The sequence below is a fragment of the Pseudophryne corroboree genome, chromosome 3 (genome assembly GCF_028390025.1).
Source record: "Pseudophryne corroboree isolate aPseCor3 chromosome 3, aPseCor3.hap2, whole genome shotgun sequence".
NCBI lineage: Eukaryota > Metazoa > Chordata > Amphibia > Anura > Myobatrachidae > Pseudophryne > Pseudophryne corroboree.
Window position 1 is genome coordinate 802013137 of NC_086446.1, and position 11953 is coordinate 802025089.

Genomic DNA, 11953 nt, shown 5'->3' on the forward strand with positions numbered 1-11953 from the left:
ATGAGAGAATGACGGAGAGAGAGCGGGCTGGGAAACGGAGAGAGAGAGGGAGGGTAGAAGGGGGGCACAGGGATATTTGGGAGAGAGAGAGGGAGGGTAGAAGGGGGGCACAGGGATATTTGGGAGAGAGAGAGGGAGGGTAGAAGGGGGGCACAGGGATATTTGGGAGAGAGAGAGAGAGTAATGGAGAGAGAGGCAGAGAAATATGGAAAGAGAGAGAGGGGTGGGGGAGGGGTCCTTGCATGAGGAACCTATTTAATAAGTGCTGTATCACAGCAGTCACGGCAGCCATACCGGTCTGTTATATATGTACCATGGCTGGATATATACATGTCGGACACTTTTGTAGAAGGATTTTTATATATTGCTGCAGAAGCTATATACAGCATACATAGACATTTACATACAAATGACCGGGATGTAATGGAATGCGAGAACGCTGGAGATGCGGCATATGCGCCCGATCTTGGATGCTTTAAGGGGCAATAACTTACAGGGCATGGTTTTGCCTTGGGTTTGCCCCTTTAAAAAAACGTCCAAGACGGTCGCCATCCCGCACCTCTGGTGAGCGCGACCTCCATTACATCTCGCCGATAATTTATATCATCAAGATTACAAGGGGACATAAATGTGCAGTAAAAGTGTAAACACCAAATATATTTCTAACCTCTAGAGCAGCGGTTACCAAAAGTTCTATCATGGCGGCGCCTAGAGTATCAGTATTGTTCTCACGGCACGCCCAGTATAAACCTTTTTATCGATACATTTAGGGAAAAAATATAAAATTAAGTAATTTGTGCCTGCCTGTCTATCTATCATCTGTCTCACTATCTATCTATCTATCTATCTATCTATCTATCTATCTATCTATCTATCTATCTATCTATCTATCTATCTATCTATCTATCATCTGTCTCACTATCTATCTATCATCTGTCTCACTATCTATCTATCTATCTATCTATCTATCTATCTATCTCACTATCTATCTATCTATCTATCTATCTATCTATCATCTGTCTCACTATCTATCTATCTATCTATCATCTGTCTCACTATCTATCTATCTGTCTCACTATCTATCTATCATCTGTCTCACTATCTATCTATCTATCATCTGTCTCACTATCTATCTATCTATCTATCTATCATCTGTCTCACTATCTATCTATCTATGTATCATCTGTCTCACTATCTATCTATCTATCTATCTATCTATCTATCTATCTATCTATCTATCATCTGTCTCACTATCTATCTATCTATCTATCTATCTATCTATCTATCTATCTATCTATCATCTGTCTCACTATCTATCTATCTACCTGGAGTGCTGCACCATTTTGATGGACTATATATATAAGCTTTATTAACCAGTGTTTTATCATTTTAAGGCACTCCAAATTGATGATTGAATGACAAGAGCATTATCCAATATAGTGCAATTAAACGTGAGTGCTTCATGGGAGCAATATTAAAAAAATTCTTTTAACACTAGCTAATTGGTGTTGCACCCTCAATAAATGGTAACTAAGCACATTACCTAATTGGGTTAATACATTTTTTAATAACACAGCTATTAAGCACTTTAGCACTTTTTTGCACATACTATATATTTTTTTTGCAAATACTGCACAAAGCAGCACTATGTCACTTTTAAGAGCAAATTACTGACACACTGTCTTGCATATTTGCACGTATAAACTCCCCACAAACATCCGGACGGATATAAGAGGATAAGGAAATCCTGACGCAAAGACACTCTGTATAAAGCAGCTGATCTACTTATGTCTGGCACGCATATTTGGTTATCTGAGGATTTCTGAGTGTATTACCTCTAAACACTGAAGGCGTGACTGATTTACCACTAGAACATTCTAGAACTGGTCCCTTTGGGAATTGGACTGTTTTGAAATCTGGTCGCAACATCTAATTGATTGGGAGTTTATTTATTGGTATACTTTATCCAATCACCGTGATTTTTGTATGTTGTATACCTTACTAAGATACTCAGTATAGAGCCTCCTCTCCTGGAGGTATCTGGTCGCACGACATCAGGTTGCAGCGCTATTTGCACTTTTCTTACACATATATATATATATATCTGGGCCGGGATGCAATGAAGTATGAGGCCGTGCGGGCTGCTGGTTGAACGAGTACTTTTTATAAAAGTGGCAATAATTTATAAAACTCATTACATCCCACCCCTGCTATCATATCTCCGTAAGGTGTCAATAAGGCCCCATTCTACCTTCACAAGGCTTCCTATCAATCTTGTTGAAGTATGACATCATTGGGGGTTGGGTATGACATCACTGGGGATGTGGCCTCAGAGGCGGCACCAGGCAGGACGCAATACATTTTCCTCTTATTGTTACAGAGAAAACGACGTGTTGTGTATGGATTGTACTGGTGTCATCTAGTCATTCTCTCCAGGAGGTAAGAACTCACACACAGAGGAGGAGGAGGAGGAGGAGTGGGGTTTTCAACACTTTTATTAAAAATAAGTAACATCATCATAGTAATCACTAAGAAAAAATAAGTGAATGGTTTTGGAGAATGGAAATGTAAGTGCTCCCGTTACAAGCCGTCACCTGTTTCCAGCAGACCAGAGCAGCTCAGCGGATTGTACATCTCCCATACAGAACACATTAGGTCTATTCCTCCCAGTCTGTAACACCTCAGGAGACATGGAGGGGACATACATGGGGTGACCCAGAACTGCTAGACAGCACACAGCGAGACCCTCCTCTATTCCTGTGAGACAGCACACAGCGAGACCCTCCTCTATTCCTGTGAGACAGCACATAGCGAGACCCTCCTCTATTCCTGTGAGACAGCACACAGCGAGACCCTCCTCTATTCTAGTGAGACACTTTTTGTGTGAGACCACACAGTGATACCCTCCTTTGTGAAACAGAACAATGAGATCCTCCTCTGAGACAGGCCAGTGAGACTGTAATATCTGTGAGACAGGCCAGTGAGACTCTAATATCTGTGAGACAGGCCAATGAGACTCTAATATCTGTGAGACAGGCTAGTGAGACTCTGATATCTGTGAGACAGGCCAGTGAGACTCTAATATCTGTGAGACAGGCAGTGAGACCCTCCTCTGTGAGACATGCCAGTGAGACTCTAATATCTGTGAGACAGGACAGTGAGACTCTAATATCTGTGAGACAGGACAGTGAGACTCTAATATCTGTGAGACAGGACAGTGAGACTCTAATATCTGTGAGACAGGCAGTGAGACCCTCCTCTGTGAGACATGCCAGTGAGACTCTAATATCTGTGAGACAGGACAGTGAGACTCTAATATCTGTGAGACAGGCAGTGAGACCCTCCTCTGTGAGACATGCCAGTGAGACTCTAATATCTGTGAGACAGGACAGTGAGACTCTCCTCTGTGAGACAGGACAGTGAGACCCTCCCCTGTGAGACCCTCCTCTGTAAGACAGGCCAGTGAGACCCTCCTTTGTGAGACAGGTCAGTGAGACCCCCCCCCCCCCCCCCCTGTGAGACAGGCCAGTGAGACTTCCCCTGTGGTAGCCACGCCACATCATACGTCATCCTGCTACCACAGCTCCGCACTACAGCGTGACAATAGTCTGACATATAATAATATAAGGGATGTTTGGGGCATCACCACAGAGCTTAGGAAGCATTGTATGGGCAGGATTACAGCTGTCGGCTATTCTGGGATATACTGTAGCTGTTCTCATGGATATAAGATTACGGAATATTAGCAGGGCATCTAATCCTATTTCTCCCAACGTTGCGTATCTGCTAAGCCGTGGCGCAGATGTGTCTGTCCACGAGCATTCGCTGCAGCAGGGATGTGAGACTTAACATGACAAATAAAACGGATGAATGCCACTCTTACTAAGAGGAGGAACCCCGACAACGTTCTACACCTTCAGCGCTGGACGAGGGGCCGCAGCACACTGCGAGAGACGTACCACCTATATCACGGAAAGAACCAATGCGACATCCGGGGGCTGAGGCCCGGAATTATCCCCGTCAAGTCTCCCCTGAAATGCCTTATAAATACAAATGCATTAGAAAGACCCACTGGCGCCATTGTAAATACAGCGCAGAGACTGCCCAGGTTTTATGGCACATGAGCCTTTGCTGGGGACAGAATTCTTCCTCTCGGTCACTCAGTTTAATTTCCAGTATATCACTGTGCAGCGGCGCTTCCTGCGTGTGATGCGGACAGGTGACGGGGAACCGTGCGGATTTACAGGTGGGGTGAGATACGGACGTCTCAGACACTGACCTGCCAGCTCTGTACTCACTGCTCCAACGTCACAGCATGCTCACATAACAGAAGGTGTGCTACTACAATAATACCAGGGGGCAGCTCATAGGAAAATGTCCTTTGTACAACCCTCACAGGAAAAGTGGCCCATCATGTCCCAGTGGCTCACAGGCGTTGGGTTACCTGTTGGTGCAACACCTGACTTTACAATCGCACAAGGGATCCACAATCTGTAGTAGGGTGATAAAAGTCTGATCCCCGGGAGACTAGTGCGCGTTACACAGAGTTACAGAAACACATCTGACAGTCTGCAATTTGCTGAGACAAACAAGTGTGTGCCAAATTCCTGCGCGCGTGTGTGTGTGTGTGTGTGAGCACTGATCTGCCTATGCAGCATTAGGAAACCGTGCTTCATTAGGCAGTACTCGCTGTTTTTCCTGTCTACACACTTTCTGTTCTGTGAAATGCAACCGTAATGAAACTCTTATGTTACTCAGTTGCAGCGAGATTCTAAGCACACGTATTATATAAATCCAGTAATCCGGCAGCCCGTATATGAATATGCAAAAGCTGAGATAATGCAGAGGCAGGATTGTATAATGAGAGGCACCATATGTACATGTGTCCGCTCTGACGCCGAATAGGAGCTCACAGTCGGTGCGCTCTGCGACTCAGGGACATTGCTGCCGGGAAACCAGCTCTGCACGGGAAACACTGTGGTTTTTAAAAAATGGAAACTAATCGAAGTACCAAAATCAAAGTGTATTGCTTCCCCCCTGGTGCGAACGTGGCATCTTGTTACGTTTTACCGCTGAGGTGAGTATGAGCGCTCGGCACACGTCAGGACCACTCAACAATATAACAGACATAGAACAGAAATCAGACAAAGGATTAGTAACCGGGCACAAGCACTGGGCTGAAACAGGAGCCTCTGGTCAGGCCGGAACGCCACCGGCAGAAGACACACCGCGGACTGGAACATATCTACATGTAACCTCGTTGCAGAAATAAAAGTAATGCAGACAACCGGTATAAAAGTATATAGAAGGACGCCTTTTCCAGGGGGGGATAATAATAATAATAATAAAAAAATAAACAGTTCAGCAACAACCAAATGTACAGACTGTTAGGAGCACAAGGCATGCGCGGAACGCAGCCGGAACCACGCAGCCCCAGGTACCACGAAAGCGTTTGGCGTTCTGCTAGATCCCAGAATGCTTCATTCTCCTTCCGGAATGGCAACTTCGGATGAACGAGTGGGTAGGAAAGTGAATAATACTAATCATATGTAATATATATATCTATATATATATATATTTTTATCGTACAGGTCCGTGGGTTGAAGTTCAGGCTATAAAGTCAGTGTGGCGGAGGTGAGGAGCAGTACGAGGAGCGTTGCGCACAGACAGGATGGCGTCACGGAGGAGCTGTCCGTGGACATGTGGTCGCTGGAGGATCTGCCGACCATATTGTCCTTTCCGAGCGATTGCTGCAAGAGAAAGAGACGGAGGTGTGAGGCATTGGTCGCTATGCCGCAGTCACAAGACCTGAAATACAGTGCGTAGGGGCTGAATACAGGCGGGATCAGGGCCCGTTATAGACACCATAAAACCAGACGTGGGCAACACATGCTGACACTCTAGTATATAACCTGACATGAGCACCTTACCGTCACGTACCGACCAACTGTCCCAAACTGCGTCCCCTGGTAGGGGAGGAGCTTACACATAAGTGGGCGGAGTTTTCCTACAAGCCCACTCATATCACATGACCAACTTTTAGAGTGTTGCACTAAACCGCCAGTGAATGCAAAGCGTGTCTAAGGACAATATTTACTCGCGCGGATTACTGGAAGTGCAGAGCACACCTCGTACGCGCTGCGTCCCCTCATATTACCGGCAGGAGAGCAGCGCCAAGCCGGACTCTTACCTCGGCTAGGCACAGCTGAGGGTCCACGGAATCGTTAGATTTTAGTTTCTGTGCCTATAACAAAAAGAAGAAAAAAAAAGGGAAAATTACTAATTGAGACATTGCAGCCTTTTCATTAGCCGCAGACACGCGGCGTCAGATGTTCGCGCGGAATGAATCACGTTCCTTAGGAGATACACAAAGCGTTACTTGGTTAAAGGATTCTCATTGTAGCTAGAGGAATTAATGACATAGCACCAGGAGTGAGCATGATCAGTTGCATTAATTAGCTGGAACGGGCTCCTGGCGGCTCATTATGGCGACTGCCTGATATATTGATGTTGGACTGACAACTTCCCTTTGTTCTTCGCCGCGTTCTTCTGATAATTGCTGGTGGTCCTGCCAAAGTCGAGATGGATTTTAATGAAGCTTTGCAAGAAATTATATATGCAGTATATGTAGATTGGTGCTAATGACTGTGTAGAAGACAATTCCACATCCTATATAACAAAAGGCGAACGCTGCTCCTCACCTCTATGGGGGGGAATTCAAGTGTTGCTCTATTAGGGCATGCACAGCCACTGATATTACTGTTAAGGTGCTTTGTTAGTCTGACGGGCTGGTAACTTGTTTATAGTACAGGTTGAGTATCCCTTATCCAAAATGCTTGGGACCGGAGGTATTTTGGATATCGGATTTGTCCGTATTTTGGAATAATTGCATACCATAATGAGATATCATGGTGATGGGACCTAAGTCTAAGCACAGAATACATTTATGTTTCATATACACCTTATACACACAGCCTGAAGGTAATTTAATACAATATTTTTAATAACTTTGTGTATTAAACAAAGTGTGTGTACATTGAGCCATCAAAAAACAAAGGTTTCACCATCTCACTCTCACTCAAAAAAGTCTGTATTTCGGAATATTCCGTATTTCTGAATATTTGGATATGGGATACTCAACCTGTACTGTGTATATATATATATATATATATATATATATATATATATACAGATGGAGCCATGCTCATCTTAGCTTCTCTGCTGCACCTAGGTGCACCATGGTTTATTAGCATAAGCCTTTCATCATTATGTTATTATGAGAGGACACGTGTGGTGCTGTACATAGCTATCTTCTCCTGTACATACGCTCGGGTGGTCTTCAGTATGCCGGCGGTCGGGCTCCCGGCGACCAGCATACCGGCGCCGGGAGCCCAACAGCCGGCATAGCGACACTTATTCTCCCTCGTGGGGGTCCACGACCCCCCTGGAGGGAGAATAAAATAGTGTGGCGTGCGTAGCACGCCACCGTGCCCGTAGCGTGGTGAGCCCGCAGGGGGCTCATTTGCGCTCACCACACTGTCGGTAAGCCGGCGGCCGGCCTCCCGGCGCCGGTATGCTGGTCGCCGGGAGGCCGGCCGCCGGCAGATCGTAGTGAACCCATACATACTGCTGGAACTGTCGCTCGTGTCTGGTTATAAATCAATGTTCTCTCTCTCTTACCTTTCATACTACCACAAATGTCCCGGGTTATTGCATGTTATGGCGTATCAGTCGGGGTGTAATGGTTAGCATTACTGCCTCACAGCACTGAGGTCATGGGTTTGATTCCCACCATGGCTCTACCTGTGTGGAGTTTGTATATTCTCCCCGTACTTGCGTGGGTTTCCTCCGGGTACTCCGGTTTCCTCCCACAATCCAAAAATATACTGGTAGGTTAACTGGCTCCCAACAAAAATTACCCCTAGTGTAAATGTGTGTACATGTGATAGGGAATATAGATTGTAAGCTCCATTGGGGCAGGGACTGATATGAATGGCCAAATATTCTCTGTACAGCGCTGCGGAATATGTGTGCGCTATATAAATAACTGCTAATATATAAATAATACATTTTGCTTAGTATGAAAGGGCGCTAAAGCAATATCCCGGGTGGAGCGTTCCGGCATTTCATCCCATGTCGTGACCCGGGTTGTAGCTGGAATTGTCCTGGAATGCGTGCAGTGTGAGCGCACCCGGGGGGTATATTTACTAAGATTCGTGTTTTTGCCGTTTTGAAGGGTGTTTGAACTCGAATGGTATCGGGTGCATTTTACTGCAATTTTTTGAATCCTGATACGATCATTCACTAAGCTGCCGACTTTTCCAAATTCGTATTTTCCGATGTCGATGTGATTCGTAATGTCAGGCAGTGTTTTATGGGAGTGATGAGTAAAACACTGCCTGACAAAACACAAGGAATCCCGGCCGGATCTGAGAGATCCGTGCAGGGCTTCATTGTGTACCTTAAAATAGTGTTTCTTTGAGCCGGTCCTGGTTGTAAAAATATGGGGGAAAAATTGACAGGGTTCCCCCATATTTCATCAACCAGCACCGGGCTCTGCGCCTGGTCCTGGTTCCAAAAATACGGGGGACAAAAAGCGTAGGGGTCCCCCGTATTTTTGAAACCAGCACCGGGCTCCACTAGCCAGGTACATAATGCCACAGCCGGTGGACACTTTTATATTGGTCCCTGCGGCCCTGGCATTACATCCCCAACTAGTCACCCCTGGCTGGGGGACCCTGGAGGAGTGGGAACCCCTTAAATCAAGGGGTCCCCCCCTCCAGCCACCCAAGGGCCAGGAGTGAAGCCCGAGGCTGAACCCCCCCATCCAAGGGCGGCGGATGGGGGGCTGATAGCCATGTGTAAAAAATGTGAATATTGTTTTTAGTAGCAGTACTACAAGTCCCAGCAAGCCTCCCCCGCAAGCTGGTACTTGGAGAACCACAAGTACCAGCATGCGGTGGAAAACCTGGCCCGCTGGTACCTGTAGTACTACTACTAAAAAAATACCCCCAAAAAAACAGGACACACACACACCGTGAAAGTATAAGTTTATTACATACATGCACACCTCCATACATACATACTTACCTATGTTCCCTCTTCTCCATGTAGAATCCTTGGGGGACCTGTGAAAAAAATTATACTCACATAATCCAGTGTAGATTGTGTCCAATGTATAATCCACGTACTTGGCAAAACAAAAAAAACGGAAACCCGACCACGCACTGAAAAGGGTTCCATGTTTACACATGGGACCACTTTCCCCGACTGCCAGGACCCCCCCTGACTCCTGTCAAAGAGGGTCCCTTCAGCCAATCAGGGAGCGCCACGTCGTGGCACTCTCCTGATTGGCTGTGTGCTCCTGTAGTGTCTGTGAGGCAGCACACGGCAGAGATACAATGTAGCGCCTATGCGCTCCATTGTAGCCAATGGTGGGAACTTTGCGGTCAGCGGTTGACCGAAAGTAACCTCACCGCTAACCGCAAAGTTCCCACCATTGGCTACAATGGAGCGCATAGGCGCTACATTGTATCTCTGCCCTGTGCTGCCTCACAGACACTACAGGAGCACACAGCCAATCAGGAGAGTGCCACGACGTGGCGCTCCCTGATTGGCTGAAGGGACCCTCTTTGACAGGAGTCAGGGGGGGTCCTGGCAGTCGGGGAAAGGGGTCCCATGTGTAAACATGGGACCCCTTTCAGTGCGTGGTCGGGTTTCCGTTTTTTTGTTTTGCCAAGTACGTGGATTATACATTGGACACAATATACACTGGATTATGTGAGTATAATTTTTTTCACAGGTCCCCCAAGGATTCTACATGGAGAAGAGGACCGACCCTCGTGTGAACATAGGTAAGTATGTATATTTGGAGGTGTGCATGTATGTAATAAACTTATACTTTCACGGTGTGTGTGTGTGTGTCCTGTTTTTTTGGGGTATTTTTTTAGTAGTAGTACTACAGGTACCAGCGGGCCAGGTTTTCCACCGCATGCTGGTACTTGTCGTTCTCCAAGTACCAGCTTGCGGGGAGGCTTGCTGGGACTTGTAGTACTGCTACTAAAAACAATATTCACATTTTTTACACATGGCTATCAGCCCCCCATCCGCCGCCCTTGGATGGGGGGGACAGCCTCGGGCTTCACCCCTGGCCCTTGGGTGGCTGGAGGGGGGGGACCCCTTGATTTAAGGGGTTCCCACTCCTCCAGGGTACCCCGGCCAGGGGTGACTAGTTGGGTATGTAATGCCAGGGCCGCAGGGACCAGTATAAAAGTGTCCCCCGGCTGTGGCATTATGTACCTGGCTAGTGGAGCCCGGTGCTAGTTTCAAAAATATGGGGACCCCTACGCTTTTTGTCCCCCGTATTTTTGGAACCAGGACCAGGCGCAGAGCCCAGTGCTGGTTGATGAAATATGGAGGAACCCCTGTCATTCCCCCCCCCATATTTTTTCAACCAGGACCGGCTCAAAGAGCCCGAGGCTGGTTATGCTTAGGAGGGGGGACCCCACGCAATTTTTTTTTCTGTTTTTACACTAAACAGACCCTTTCCCATAGATAACCATGCACAGATCTCACTGATCCGTGCATGGTTATCCAAACTCGACTGGAAAAAGCAGGTCTATTTTTTTGCTGCTTTTTTTAACGAATCGAAGAAAAAAAAACAGACCCGCACTTGAGCACTCAGAGACTAACACCTAAATACGAATGAATAGTGAATGCCCGTATTTTATGAAATAACAGCCGTGTTTGACCGATGGTCTATTCATTCGTATTTCTGAACTTTGTCAATCAAACCATTACGAATAGACCAGACACTGCCGAGTTTTCTGCTTAGTGAATTCCCGGATTGGGACTTAGAAAAAAAAACACAAATCGGCAAAACTGACCCCGGCTCTGCCAGTTTGAAAAGGGTATCAGCCTCTGTCTATGTCTCTATCTGTCTCTCCCTGTCTATCTGTCTCTCCCTGTCTATCTGTCTCTATCTGTCTCTCCCTGTCTCCCTGTCTCTATCTGTCTCTGTCTGTCTCTCCCTGTCTCTATCTGTCTCTGTCTGTCTCTATTAGTCTCTCCCTGTCTATCTGTCTCTCCCTTTCTCTCGCTGTCTCTATCTGTCTCGCTGACTCTCCCTGTCTTTATCTGTCTCTATCTGTCTCTCCCTGTCTATCTGTCTCTATCTGTCTCTCCCTGTCTCTATCTGTCTCTCCCTGTCTCTATCTGTCTCGCTGTCTCTCCCTGTCTCTATCTGTCTCTGTCTGTCTCTCCCTGTCTCTATCTGTCTCTCCCTGTCTCTATCTGTCTCTCCCTGTCTCTATCTGTCTCTATCTGTCTCTGTCTGTCTCTCCCTGTCTCTATCTGTCTCTCCCTGTCTCTATCTGTCTGTCTGTCTGTCTGTCTCTCCCTGTCTCTATCTGTCTCTCCCTGTCTCTATCTGTCTCTCCCTGTCTCTATCTGTCTCTATCTGTCTCTGTCTGTCTCTCGCTGTCTCTATCTGTCTTTCCCTGTCTCTATCTGTCTCTCCCTGTCTATCTGTCTCTCCCTGTCTCTCGCTGTCTCTATCTGTCTCTCGCTGTCTCTATCTGTCTCTGTCTGTCTCTCCCTGTCTCTATCTGTCTCTCCCTGTCTCTATCTGTCTCTCCCTGTCTCTATCTGTCTCTATCTGTCTCTCCCTGTCTCTATCTGTCTGTGTCTGTCTCTATCTGTCTCTGTCTGTCTCTCCCTGTCTCGCTGTCTCCTCTCTGCAGGAAGTGAAGCCGCTACATATCGGGGTTATTGATAGTGTATAAAGTTTCCCTGCGGTTTAGTTGGCAATTACTGTGTATTTCTCACTCAGTGCCAGTCAGTAGAGATCTATGTCAGTGTGCCCTGTGCTGACACACACGACACAGGGGTGAGTGCACGGCTGGTCTGGAGGGAGCACATACACCGGCGGCTCTGCACCAGCTCCACATGCAGC

General features: G+C 46.7%; 1 protein-coding gene across 1 annotated transcript in view; it reads right to left on the minus strand.

Annotated features, from left to right (window-relative positions):
- Positions 1-2477: 2477 nt before the first annotated feature.
- The window catches only part of GFRA1 (GDNF family receptor alpha 1), a 252908-nt gene continuing 243432 nt past the window's right edge, over positions 2478-11953 (minus strand). The window contains exons 8-9 of the mRNA XM_063962687.1: positions 6191-6244; positions 2478-5750 (exon numbers count right to left, since the gene is read on the minus strand). Coding sequence (XP_063818757.1) covers positions 5613-5750; positions 6191-6244 — 192 coding nt within the window. The 3' untranslated portion in view covers positions 2478-5612. The remainder of the gene's footprint in view (positions 5751-6190; positions 6245-11953) is intronic.